General features: G+C 42.6%; 1 protein-coding gene across 1 annotated transcript in view; it reads right to left on the reverse strand.

Annotated features, from left to right (window-relative positions):
- Positions 1-426: 426 nt before the first annotated feature.
- The window catches only part of TBKBP1 (TBK1 binding protein 1), a 233,803-nt gene continuing 219,247 nt past the window's right edge, over positions 427-14,982 (reverse strand). Inside the window, exons 9-10 of the mRNA XM_040331215.1 lie at positions 3,650-4,278; positions 427-1,505 (exon numbers count right to left, since the gene is read on the reverse strand). Coding sequence (XP_040187149.1) covers positions 1,377-1,505; positions 3,650-4,278 — 758 coding nt within the window. The 3' untranslated portion in view covers positions 427-1,376. The remainder of the gene's footprint in view (positions 1,506-3,649; positions 4,279-14,982) is intronic.

The following is a 14,982-nucleotide window of genomic DNA, read 5'->3' on the forward strand; positions in this document are numbered from 1 at the left end:
TTAACAATTTTACAGTTTTGAACAATTTGTGCTATTCTATGCTAAATCATCCATCCTTTTTTCATTCTCAGTTTTCATGGTGCCATGAAGTAGGAGGTGTCACTAGAATAAAGTAAGAACTGTACTCACATATTGACTAAAACATTACCTACGAGAGTGATACCTATGTGTATGTTGCTGTATATCATGCATAGGCATGCGCACAAGGTGTACAAGGTGTGCCCAGGCACACCCTAATCACCCAGTGTGGCGCATATTCCTCCTGTTTAGACTCCTGGTATTTCACCAAAGCCCCTTAATAGGGCTCCTAACAAAAAATTGTAAAAAAAAAAACACAAAAATAAATAAAATTGTAAAACATAATAAAAACGATTGACACCAGCCACTGCCTTACTGACACCAATCTCTGCCCTCTTGACACTGTCCATTTCTCTACTGACACCATCAGTATATATACACAAACACACATGCATATGTGTTTGAGCTTTGGGGTGCACACCTTTGCTATCATGTGATGTTCCTCCAAAAGCTTGTTTGTCTGTGCAGTTTTAATACAACAGAGATGAATCCTCTCTTAGGTATATGTTGTGTTCTGCCATCATTGCATTTAGGAGATACGTGTAGGGTTCAATCAACCCTAGGGGAATGTCCTCATGGCAGACACCATACAGCAATTAACAGGTCCATGTCTTACATACAGTATTCCAATCCAAAACTTTCTTCAATGGCCCACTGCACTGACAAGCTATCTAACCGTTGAGTTTAATGTGGTAGAGGTCATCTACATATACTTTAGATTACAAGCCCTATTGTTTTTTTTACTTTTCAATTATTAGAACCCCAAAAACAGATGATAATGGGCACATTTTACAAATACAAGAACCCTGCGGTAGTACAGCGGTTGTGAACGTCAATATCTGAGCATGGTATTACCCACAAGTTTGTAGAGCACGTTAGACTTACAATTCCACAGCAGCTGCAGTGGTAAAGATGCATAAATATACTCAGAACTATTCATTATAAAGTGCAATGTGTTCATTTTAGTGTGCATATGTATACCCACCCTTCATTATTGTGTACATTAGGTGTCTAGTACTCAGCATCATATAGTGCGCAGTGTGTTAACTGAAGTGATTAAACTCCACATCATCCTGCTCACCATGAGCGAGTCTGACTTTACAATGCAATGTCTTCACATTCTTAGCATATTATCATTATACTGCACTTCTTGGGTCAGTATACAGATATTCAGTATATAATATAGGTAATCATTACTAATGTATAAGTCAAATGGGTGGTTATTATAGGCGACTGCTTGGCACCCCATTGCTTGGAGCCTCTGTGTCATGGACACCAAAGTGAGTGTTGGAATGCTGTTAGATCTTGCTGTTCTCTAGATGAGAGTCAATATGTTTTATTAGGACATCATCTGGGTAGCCGACAGGAAAGGCCAGTTGGCAGAGAGGACAACTCCTTACCTCTGAATCCACCGTCTCCATCAGTAACTGGAAGGAACAAAAAGAAATAGTGAAAAGCAATGCATCATGATACAGAGGTCCACTTTCTTAGCCACTCATGATCTTCATTCAGATAATAAAAGCAGTGGGGAGTACGTGCACAAATGAAAATGTCACTTTAACCACTTGCCTATAGGGCACTTTCACCCCCTTCCTGCCCAAGACATTTTTTAGCTTTCAGCGCTGTCACACTTTGAATGACAATTGCGCAGTCATGCAACACTATTCCCAAATATTTATCATTTTTTTCCCCACAGATAGAGCTTTATTTTGGTGGTATTTGATCACCTCTGCGGTTTTTATTTCTTGCGCTATATAAACAAAAGAAGAGGGACAATTTTGAAAAAAAACACAATGGCCCGGATTCAGAAACAAGATACGACGGCGTATCTCCTGATACGCCGTCGTATCTCTGAGATCCGACGGTCGGATCTATGCGACTGATTCATAAGAATCAGTTACGAATAGATCTCCCTTAGATCCGACAGGTGTAAGTGACTTACACCGTCGGATCTTAGGCTGCAATCTCCCGCCGGCCGCTAGGTGGCGCTTCCCTTTGTATACGCAACGAATATGCAAATGAGGAGATCCGCCGATTCAGAAACGAACGCCCGCCCGTCGCTTTTTTTTACGTCGTTTGCGTTCGGCTTTTTCCGGCGGAAAGTTACCCCTGCTATAGCAGGGGTAAGTGCGGCGTATCCTATGTTAAGTATGTTATGTTATGTTAAGTATGGCCGTCGTTCCCGCGCCGAGTTTTGAATTTTTAACGTCGTTTGCGTAAGTCGGTGGCGAATACGGATGGACGTAATTTACGTTCACGCCGAAACCAATGAAGTCCTAGCGACGTCATTGGGAGCAATGCATGCTGGGAAAATTCGCGGACGGTGCATGCGCATTTAAATCGGAGCGGGGACACGCCTGATTTAAATACTACACTCCCCCTAGCCGCGGAATTTGAATTCCGCCGGGGAAATTACGATCCGCCGGCGCAAGTTTCGAGGTAAGTGCTTTCTGAATACTGCACTAGCCTCTCAAATTTGCAGCGGCGGATCGTAAATCAGATAGATTACGCGGATCTAAAGATTCCTTCCCAGAAGAGTTGAAGCTGTTATAGCTGCAATGGGTGGGACAACTCAATATTGAACCCTATGGACTAAGACTGGGATGCCATTAAAGTTCATGGGAGTGTAAAGGCAGGTGTCCCAATACTTTTGACAATATAGTGTATATAAGAAAAAGAAGAGGTGGCACCCTCAAAATGTGTAAACCTCTACAGAACTCAGGGACATCATTTTTGTTATGTGAGTATATTTTATCTTTAAATAAAAGGTGTCATGGTTCATGCACAAGGCGCTCTCTTTTGTTCTTTTATGTACAGTGTGATTGGATCTCCCAGCCAGAGGTGGGCAGCAAGGCTTACGTGGTTGCTAGCAGACCATGACCTGGGTTGTGTACCGGAAACACCTGGAATCTGGAGAGTGTTTCCCCATTAGGACTGGTGTGCCAAGTGATATACAGAAGTTTTCTGCTGTCTGAGAAACTGAGCTGTAGTTTATGAGAATGTCATGTTACATACCAGCCCCAATGTGACAGAATGAGGTATACAGTGGAACCTCGGATTCCGAGCATAATCCGTTCAAGGAGATCCAAAGTACTCGCATATGAAAGCGAGTTTCCCCGTTGAAATAATTTGTTCTGCATTGACTTCAATGGCATGCAATACCGCATGCGGCCAGAGGTGGGGGGCACCAGAGAGCCTAGGAAACGACCGGATAGGCCCGAGGACACCTCGGCTGATCTTGGCAAACCTTGGAAAGACTCCATTCCCGAGGTTTGCCGAGGTCAGCCGAGCTGTCCTCTGGCCTTTCCGTGATTTCCGAATGGCGCTGATCGGCTGCGATCGGTGCCATTCGGCTTCGCTCGTCCCCACCTCAGGCCAAACACGGTACTGCACACCGCTTTGGCCTGAATCCTGCTTGTTTTGCGAGACAGCACTCGCAACCCGAGTTAGGATTTTTTTAAATACAGTGTACAGTGCATTGCGAAACGCTCTTTAACTGCGTTACTCGCAATCTGAGGTTCCACTGCATCTTCTAATTTCGCTCTTGTTTGTTTTCTTCTTACACACTTACATTGATGGAGGGCCAAGACTGTGCATGTTCCGCACGGGAGTAGGATGCTGACATTCTTCTACTTGCTGCATCAGGTATAGGGAACCCAGCACAAAAGGAAGCACAACGTATTGCTCCAGGCTCTGGACTTGGTGGGGATGGAGGACTCCACTCGTCCTCATCAGAGGACTGCTGTTGGTGCTCCCGGAAGCAGGGTATAGTAGGTGGACTTCCTCCGTATCCCTCATTGTAGGATCGCTGTTTTGGTAAGGTAGATGTCCCTGCTGGCATCCATAAGGAACGTGGTGCTCTTGGATACAGAGCAGGCTCACTAATTTCAGAATAGCTACGGCGTGCCTGGAAAGATGCTTTAGCTTGATGAGCTGGAGGTTTTGGATAAGGAACATCCGTTCCCACAGGGGACGGACAGGGTGAGGGTACAGGTGATCTACGTGAGGGTGAAGAAGGTGGCACCGGGGAGCGGCGTTGATGTGCTGGAGACTGTGGGACAGGAGATCTTCTTTGTAAGATGGGAGATGGGCATTGTGGAACAGGGGAGCGGCGCTGTGAGGATGGTGAATGACGGAGAGATGAAGGAGAGTGACGGAGATGGCAAGGAGAGTGTCGAAGTGGAGGAGAACGTCTCTGTCCTGGAAAAGAGGAAAAACTTGGATTAAAAAAAGTTAAATCTTTATGCTACAGTAAAACCTTGGTTTGAGATTAACTTGGTTTGAGAGCGACAAACAACGTTTTTTTAAATACATTTTGACTTGATATACAAGCGAGGTCTTGATATAGTAGTAGTGTCACATCACAACTGAGTATAAAAGAGAAGAGAGGTGCCTCTAAGTGTAGAAATATGGTTACATTTAATGAAGGTTCAACATTTAGTAACATATTGATACACTAAGGCCTCGTACACACGACTGTTTTCCTCGACAGAATCCATCAAAAAACTTGGTGGCAGAGCTTTTTTGCCGAGGAAAACGGTCGTGTGTATGTTTTTCATAGAGAAAACTGTCGTGGAACTCGATGAGAAAGTTCTCTTTTTCCTCGTCGGGAGTCTCAATTTCCTCATCGTGTTCCTCGTCTGGCTGATTTACAACAAGAAACACATTTGTGTGTATGCTTAGAAACCTGCGCATGCTCAGAATAAAGTATGCGATGGGAGCGCACCTTCGGTAAAAGTAGCGTTTGTAATGGAGATAGCACATTCGTCACACTGTAACAGACTGAAAAGTGCGAATCGTCTCTTACCAAACATTTACTTAACACGCAGTAACATGAGATTAGCAAAAGCAGTCCCAAGGGTTGTGCCAGTGGAATCAAACTTCCCCTTTATAGTGCCGTCGTACGTGTTGTACGTCACCGCGTTTGAGAACGACGAGATTTGGTCTTGACAGTGTGTACGCAAAGAAAGCTTGTCAAGACTGACAAGGAACTCGTCGAGGAAAACAATGTTTCTTTTACGACAAGTTCCTCGGTCATGTGTACGAGGCCTTAGAGACGCCTCTCTTCTCTTTTATACTCTGTAGCTCATGCTGGATTTTGCTTCTAATCCCCTTGTCGAGGCTTCCATTTGTGGATGGACATCTTATGGTTACACAACCTGTCACATTGCTATAATCTTTTTATATGCACTATAGACTGAAGCACCTATGATTAAATGGTTGTACAACAAATCATTTGAGTTTCCATTATTTCTTATGGGGAAATTTTCTCTGATATAAGAGTGCTTTGGATTACAAACATGTTTCTGGAACGAATTATGCTCGCAATCCAAGGTTTTACTGTACTTCATGCCTTATTCAAAGTCAAAAACAAATCAGATATTTTTAGTTCGTTAGAACTTTTAGGCCTCGTTTGCATGAGTGGTAGTCTCTACCGACCTTTGAAAAACCGATAAATTTATTGCTTTATTATTTTAATTAAGAACATCAGGTGTTCTGATCTCACTTGTTGCATTCCTGATCTTCAGCCGTCACACTGCTTTCAGGCTGATGCGATGCAACTAGGGCTGCAACGAACAATTATTTTCATAATCGATTAGTTGGCTGATTATTGTTTAGATTAATTGGTTAATAACCTTAAAAAAATAGGTAATTTTTGCGGCGATTTGCATTTTTTTTTTTTGCCCAATTTGTTGTTGGGCAGATAAAAAAAAATTGCCTCAAAAACACATTACATGCTTTTCCGCAGCTCCTCTATTGAAGTATATCGAACCAAAAAAACAAAATACTACCGTTTTGCGTTAAAAAAAGTCCTTGCCCTTTCCAAATATACGCAGCAGCTGAAAAAAATCATGGGATGTGACCGTGTCACATAGAAAACCATGTAAATGAACTGTAGTGTGTTTCTGCAAAAAGCACCAAAAAACACAGAGGTGTGACCAAGGCCTAAGATGTTTAGTAACATAATGGGGGTTAAAAAAAAAAAAAAAGTACAAAAAGAGCAAATAATCGCTACTGTAAGGGGTTAATTTTTTTTACTGTTGGACAGTAGCGATTTGCTGTTTTCGTACTATAAGGCTCCATGCGCACTGAAGCTGATAAACTGCAGTTTATTGGCGTTTTGGCTTTTTTTTTTAAAGCCCATAAACTGAACTCTATGTTAGCCTATGTGCCCATGCACACCTGGGCGTTTTTTAGTGTTAATGAGCTTTGGAGTTTATTGGCTTTTTTCTGAACGCCCGAAATTGGCGTTCAAAGTGCCGTTTTTTTTTAAGGAAAAAAACGCGAAATGCTGAAAAACGCTCTAAAACGCTCAAAAACGTTGGCGCCAGCGTTTTTTGAGTTTTTTTATTAATTGAAAAAAAAAAAAAAGAAAAGCTACACTGAAAAACACTGATTAAAGCTATTGCAAAAACGCAAAAAAACTTTGAAAGGCTCCCTGCAAAGCTACTGGCGTTTTTTTATAGCTTTTATCAGCTTCAGTGTGCATGGAGCCTATAGGGATCATTTTTTTAACCCAATTAAGTTACTGGCCAATCAATCGATTATGAAAATGGCAATCAATTCATTTAATAAATCGATTGTCGGTTAATCGATCAGTTGTTTCAGCCCTAGATGCAACGCAGCTCACTCACGTGTTTGGAGCGAGTTAGCTGTGCTTTCCCATAGTTATATTGTGTTCCGCGATTTTGGTGCGCTTTCCCAAGGTACACCAAAACTCCTGCATGCTACATCTATGGTGCGCTTTCAGAAAGCGCACCAAACACATATAGGACATAACATAACTCTATGGAAAAGGGCAGCTAACTCGCTCCAAAACCGTAGTGTGGTCAAACCGCACTGCATCAGTCTGTAAGCAGCCTTAGCCATTGTATTACAATCATATAATCAGCATGACAGCCAAACAGCCAACATTTTCAAAAGGAGACCAGCAAAAGTAGACCCTTTGTTGACATAACGGGCCAGATTCACATAGAGATATGACGGTGTATCTCCTGATACACCGTCGTATCTCTGAGTTGTGCCGGTCGTATCTATGCGACTGATTCATAGAATCAGTTACGCATAGATATGCCTAAGATCCGACAGGTGTAACTGTGTTACACCGTCGGATCTTAGGCTGCAATTCCAGGCCGGCCGCTAGATGGCGTTTCGCTTTATTTACGCGACGATTATGCAAATGAGGAGATACACCGATACCGAACGACCGCCCGGCGCTTTTTTTTACGTCGTTTGCGTTCGGCTTTTTCCGGCGTATAGTTAACCCTGCTTCTATGAGGCGCAGCCAATGTTAAGTATGGCCGTCGTTCCCGCGACAAAATTAGAATTTTTTACGTCGTTTGCGTAAGTCGTTCGCGCATACGAATGGACGTAATTTACGTAAACGTCAAAACCAATGACGTCCTTGCGACGTTATTTGGAGCAATGCACGCTGGGAAAATTTCCGGACGGCGCATGCGCTATTCGATCGGCGCGGGAAGGCACCTGATTTGAATAGTACACTCCCCTAGCCACGGAATTTGAATTCCGCTGGGGGATTTACGATACGCCGCTGCAAGTTTTGAGGTAAGTGTTTTGTGAATTACCCACTTGCCTCAAAAACTTGCGGCGGCGGATCTTAAATCACATAGGTTACGCGGATCTAAAGATCCGCTAACCTATGTGAATCTGGCCCAACATATTCAACCGATACACAAGCCTTTTTGTAATTCTGTTGTTAATAAAATGACTGTTTTTGTCAAAAATTTTAGGCAGCATTTTTGTAGCCATTAAACAAGTAAAAAAGGCGCAAAGCACAGGTACCTCAAGTAGTGGTACCCAATAGTCCAAGGGCAAAGGTAAGAAGGTGTGTATATACACATATATATTCACACATAGAACTATATGGCAGGGTATCAGTCAGGGCAGCCACCAAGAAAACCAAAAGCCGGTTCCGGTATACTAGGAAAAAAACAAGAAGAGGGACGCCTCTGAGTCTGTATCATAAGAATAATTTAATAAACAACAACATTCTCCATGTGAGTGGATGTTGTTGTTTATTGAATTATTCTTATGATACATACTCAGAGACGCCCCTCTTCTTGTATTTTTGTAGCCATGATGTTCAGGATGCCAGGAGTGTTCCTGGATAGCATGTACACTCACCGGTCACTTTATTAGGTACACCTTGCTAGTATGGGGTTGCCCTTTGCCTTTAGAAATACCTTAATTCTTTGTGGAATAGTTTCAATAAGGTGTTGGAGACATTCCTCAGAGATTTTGGTCCATAGTGACATGATAGTATCACACAGTTGCTGTAGATTTGTCGGCTGCACATTCATGATGGGAATCTCCCATTCCACCACATCCCAAAGGTGCTCTATTGGATGAGATCTGGTGACTGTGGAGGCCATTGGAGTTCAATGACCTCATTGTCATGCTCAAAAAAACAGTGGTTATTCCTAACCCAACACTATTGTCCATGTAAATGGGCTCGACTCTGAACCGTTTACAATATCGAACGTCACCAGGCAGGGCTGTCCCCTGTCGCCATTACTCTTTGTACTTACACTGGAACCGTTTCTCCAGCCCGTCAGACATAATAGTTCCATTCAGGGTGTGTTATCGGGGACCTACCACCACAAGGTTGCAGCTTATGCTGATGACCTTTTGTTTTATGTCACTAACCCCCTTATTTTTCTACCTTCCCTTTTACTAGAACTGAAACAATACGGTCTGATATCTAACTTTAGGATTAACCTACAAAAGTCAGAGGCCTTAAATGTTTCCCTTCCAGCTACTATCGTTGATAGCCTACGTCCTTATTTTCCCTTCAAATGGGCCACACAGTCTATACAATATCTAGTGACTAAAATTCCAGCGTTCTTTTCCCTGAACTTCCAACCTTTCCTCAATGCTCTACCGAGTGACCTGAAGAAATGGGAGCCCCTAGCCTTATCATGGTTTGGCCGATGTAATGTGCTGAAGATGAATGCTATGCCTAGGTTGCTTTTCTTGCTACAGGCCTTACCACTTAAGCTGCCTCAAGCTTTTTTTCACTCTGTACGTTCAGCCTTCATACAGTTTGTTTGGCATAGTAAACACCCCGCCTTAACAGAAATCTGTTACTGCGACCTAAACTAAAAGGTGGTATAGGATTTCCAGACCCAGTGCTATACTATACAGCAGTTCAGATGACCAAAGTAGTGGACTGGTGCAGACACCAAACTCTTATAGCCGGATTCAGGTAGAGCGGCGCTTCTTTAGGTCGGCGTAGCGCATCCCATTTGCACTACGCCGACGTAAGATAGTGAGGCAAGTACTGTATTCACAAAGCACTTGCCTCCTAAGTTACGTCGGGGTAGCGCAAATGGCCCGGCGTAACCCCTCCTAATTCAAAATAGGCAGGTAGGGGGCGTGTTGTATGTTAATGAATCATGACCCCATGTAAATGAAGACCGTTCATACGGCGCATGCGCGGGCATGCTCAGAATCACGATGCTCAATTCTCAATGCTTTCTACGTGAACGTCACCTACGCCCAGCCCCATTCACGTACTCTTACGCAAACGACGTAAAATACGATGGCTGTTCCGTCGTCCATACCTTGCATGGGCTGCGCCATCTTTTTGGTGGTTTATCTTTACGCCTAAAAAACGCCTTACGTAAACAGCGTATCGGCGCAAGTTCGTGAATCGGCGTATCTTGCTAATTTACATATTCTAGGCATAAATCCACATACACGCGCCCCTAGCGGCCAGCGTAAATAGGCAGCTAAGATACGACGGCGTAGGAGACTTACGCTGGTCGTATCTTAGCAACTGAGAAGCGTATCTCATTTTGAGAATAAACTTAAAGATATGACGGCGCGGATTCGGACTTACGACGACGTATCTACTGATACGCCGTCGTAAGTCTTACTGAATCCGGCTATTAAACTTTGGGTCATGTTGGAACAGGAGGCAGCAGGCACTCCACTCGCAGGGCTGCCATGGGCAGGTAAACAATATGTATCTCACCTTACCAGTCACCCACTAATAGGCCCTGTCTTGGCTGAAATGGGTAGATTTTTTAAACTGGCTTCATTGGAGAGCTTCCCCTCACCTATGAAACCAATAATCCAAGATTTTTACCCAGACTTATGCCGCGTACACACGATCAGTTTGTCTGATGAAAACGGTCTGATGGACCGTTTTCATCAGACTAATCGATCGTGTGTGGGCCCCATCGTTTTTTATCCATCGGTTAAAAAACTAGGAACTTGTTTTAAAATTACCTGATGGTTAACTAACCGACAGGAAAAAAACGATCGTCTGTAGGCACGTCCATCGGTTAAAAATCCATGCATGCTCAGACTAAATTAGGGGACGGGAGCGCTCGTTCTGGTAAAACTAGCGTTCGTTATGGAGATAGCACATTCATCACGCTGTAACAGACAGAAAAGCGCGAATCGTCTTTTACTAACACAAAATCAGCTAAAGCAGCCCCAAGGGTGGCGCCATTGGATTTGAACTTCCACTTTATAGTGCCGTCGTACGTGGTTTACGCGACCGCGTTCTGACACGATCGTTTTTTTAACCGATGGTGTGTAGGCATGACTGATCATCAGTCAGCTTCATCGAATAACTGATGAAAAAATCCATCAGTCCGTTTTCATCGGATGGACCGATCGTGTGTACAGGGCATTACTGATCCTTACTTCAGCTCACTATCAACTGAAAGCCCAATGCACGCCTCTCAACTCCTGGGTACCAATGGCTGGATTGAGACAAGGATATTATTCTCCAGCTCGATCACCTCTCTGCTGCCTCAATGGAGGGCACTCCAGTTGTCCCATTTTTTGCAATCTTTGCCAAAACATACAATGTTCCCCAGAGACTTACATGCATTTGAAGAGCTATGTCAAGGGAGGGACCTGATTCGAGGATCTCTTTCTACTTCATACTTTCTGGAACTTCATGCTTGTTCCGATCCCCCCTTCCTTGCTAAATGGGAAAGGGATCTAGGGGTGACATTCTCTGGCCCACAAAAGGAACGTATACTCTTTTTCGCTTACAAATCATCCCTGTGTAGCAGATACCAGGAAACCACATACAAGTTAATGAAACAATTGTTTCCTCAACAGAGCGATCAATGCTGGCGATGTGGCTCATCCGAAGGCACTACATCTTCTGGGAGTGTCCTAAACTCTGCACTTTCTGGCAACCTGTGCTACGACTTATCCACAAATTTACAGACATTTTCCTCCATGATAACCCAGCTGCAGTACTGCTTAATCTCACGCCGCTATCGAAGAAGATGTACCACAAATCTCTGCTTAAGCACCTACTAAACGCAGCTCGAGCTTGCATCCCCAGTATGTGGAAACAACAATCTGCCCCGACAGTTACACAGTGGTTCGCAAGGGTGAATTATATTGAGCGACTGGAAGACCTTACCTAAACCCTCAGTGACAAAACCGAGGAGCATAAGACCAGATGGTTCTATTGGAGTCTCTTTCGCTTCTCAGGGGAATACCTGACATATGCCTGATCCAAAAAATTATTAGGCCTGCGATCTTCACTAAGTCATGACTCTGACATTTTTCCTTCTGCCCCCCCCCCCCCAGCGGTGACCTTCCCCTGTCCCTCCCCCACTTTTTTTTTTTTTGGTCCCCACCTCACCCCATTTCTTTTGTTTTCCTTTTCTTTCTCTATACTGTATTAACAGAAAAACTTCTGGATATGCTCAGTTTAAAACACTTATAGCCCTATCTGACTTTGATAGATCTAGATAACTTGATTATTGGGGTTTCCGAGATGCAGATTTCTATTTTGCAGCATTTCCTAAACACCCAGAGACCTTACTGTTTACTCTCAACTGTCAATCTGCCTTGCAAGTGTTTCAAAATAACTGTCAGACTTGTTTATATAGCTATGTATTCTTTTGTTACTGATGAAAATCCTTTAAAGTGGATGTAAACCCACTCTCATCCTTTCTAAACTACTGCCATAGTGCTGATCTATAAGGATATAGATGCCTCCTGCATGTATCCTTTCCTGTCAAATGTCTCCCCTCTGTCTGTTATGAGACCTGAAAAACTGCAGATTCTGTGGGTAGATCTGTTGTCTGGAGCTCTGTGGGTGGAGTCATGATGTCAGTAGACTCCCCGCCCACCTCTACACTCCCCTTGTCAACATGCATTTTGTCCTGTGTATTCCTTACACTGAATTCTGCTATGATCACTAACATCCAGTCAAAATCCAGAAAAGTAACCACATGACTTCAGAAAAGGACCGGGGGTGGGAATTAAAAAATAATGCCTGTCTCCAGGCTAGTGCATGAGATATGTAAATAGCCTGTCACTCACAGCAAGGGGGCGGAACGGACTATGGTTTTTCTCTGTAAGTCCGATTTATCTCACTGAACAATAAAAGAGGATTGCTCAGAGCTGGATTAACTCTGTGTGGCAAGACTGGACACAGATGATATGAAAATCTTATACTGTACAATGTGAAAATCGGGTTTACATCCACTTTAAAAAGAAAAAGAAACTAGTGGTGAGATGATTTGATCTTTGTGACATGGTACATTATCCTGCTGGAAGGAGCCATTAGAAGATGGGGACACTGTAGTCATAAAGGGATGGACACAGGGGCGGACTGACCATTGAGTCACTCGGGCACTGCCCGAGGGCCCCATGCCACTAGGGGGCCCCATCCGGGTTGCCAGGCTCAGTAAAACCAGGGACAGTATGTAAAAATCTGTGTTTTTTTTTGATCTGTCCCTGATATGTCCGAAAATGACATGCTTTTAATTTGAATATCCCAAGATTTTAGCTGCCCGCCTCTGCACTACCTCCTGGCGTGGTGGTCATCTGTAAGCCAGAGGGGCCCCATAATCTTCTATTGCCCAGGGGCCCCATGAGTTGTCAGTCCGCCCCTGGATGGACATCAGCAACAATACTCAGGTAGGCCGTGGTGTTTAAATGATGCTCATCTGGTTCTAAGGGGCCCAAAGTGTGCCAAGAAAATATCCCCCACACCATTACACCACCACCAGCCTGAACTGTTGATACAAGGCAGGATGGATCCATACTTTTATGTTGATTACATCAAAATCTGACCCTACCAGCTGAATGTCACAGCTGAAAGCAAGACTCATCAGACCAGGCAACGTTTTTCCAATCTTCTATTGTACAATTTTGCTGAGCCTATATGAATTGTAGCCTCAGTTTTCTGTTCTTAGCTGACAGGAGTGGCACCCGGTGTGGTCTTCTGCAGCTGTAGTCCATCTGCTTCAAGGTTCAGTGTGTTGTGTGCTCAAAGATGGTATTCTTTATACCTTGGTTTTAACAAGTGATTATTTGAGTTACTGTTGCTTTTCTATCATCTCAAACGAGTCCCATTCTCTTCTGACCTCTAACATCAACAAGGCATTTTCCTCTACACAACTGCCGCTCACTGGATATTTTCTCTTTTTCGGACCATTCTCTGTAAACCCTAGAGATGGTTGTGTGTGAAAATCCCAGTAGACCAGCAGTTTTTTAAATACTCAGACCAGCCTGTCTGGCACCAACAACCATGCCACATTCAAAGTCGCTTAAATCCCATTTCTTCCCCATTCTGATGCTTGGTTTGAACTTCAGCAAGTCACCTTCACCACGTCTGTGTGCCTAAATGCATTGAGTTGCTGCCATGTGATTGGCTGATTAGCAATTATTGCTACCAAGCAATCGAACAGCTGTACCTAATAAAATGGCCGGTGAGTGTATAGTTCCACAATGGCAACATCAGAGGTTGTTTGAACACTGATTGTGTAGGTAATCCCCCAGATATGGAATTTGCTCTTTATGTAATTGGAATTGTTTTCCTAAAAGCGTTTGTCTATTTACAATATTGCGACGGATCATGTGATCAAAGCAGGCAGACCCTCGCTCTTAGCACTACAGGACAAAGAAGTGACTGCAATGCCTCTGTCATTATTAGGAGAGCAGCAATTTCTTCTGCAATTCTATTTTTTAAGCTACTTACAATCATGACAGTTGTAAGGAATCTTTTTTTTCTCAACAAATTGGAGTTACAGAGTAGGACTGATTTACAAAAGTACATGCGCATACACCATCACATCACTAAAGGCTGAACAACCTCATTGTGTTCTGACAGTATGTACTATGAGTACACCATGTACGGAGGAGAGACCTGCACAACAGTCACATCATACCTATAGATGATTCATGGAAAAAAATGTGGTTTGTTAAGGAGTTCATACTCCTGCATTCAAATATAACCTAGAACTGAAATACCGTAGGATTTTATCTTCTTTTTGAGAGGCTTATATCTCTTATTTTTTAAGAATGAAAAAATGTGTTTGGTTTGGTTGTGATTTGTTATTTATATAAATTCATTTAGTTAAATTTGTTTTATTTGGTTTCAGAATTCTACTCAATCCAACCGAATTTGGAAAATTCTAATCGATTCGAATTCCATTCAAATTGTATTTGAATTTGAATCGAATTCCATTTGAAATCAAATTTATTCTATTCGATATTCTAATTTTGGAAAAATGATTGTATTCTTTCTTTTTTATTCGATTCTTTGATTTTATAGTCTATTCTTTTCTGTTAAATTCAATTTTTTTTTTTTTATAATTCAAATGTGAGATTTTTTTATTCTAAATGGAAAACGGTTATATTATATTCCCTTTTTTCTATTCTATTATTTTCTATTCTAATATAATTATTTACAATTCTAATATTTTCTATTGTTTGTTTTATTCTATTCTACAGTCCCTGACAAAAGTCTTGTCGCTTCTCTATTTTGTAGAATCTCCTGCTATTAACCTGACTTTTAATTAATCAATTGGTGTTAGAAATAGCTCATATGAAAAGCTAAAGCCCTCCCAAATGATGTTTAATACACTGAAATAAATTAGTTTCACTGAAAAA

Source organism: Rana temporaria, chromosome 12, assembly GCF_905171775.1.
Source record: "Rana temporaria chromosome 12, aRanTem1.1, whole genome shotgun sequence".
In the NCBI taxonomy this organism is placed as follows: domain Eukaryota; kingdom Metazoa; phylum Chordata; class Amphibia; order Anura; family Ranidae; genus Rana; species Rana temporaria.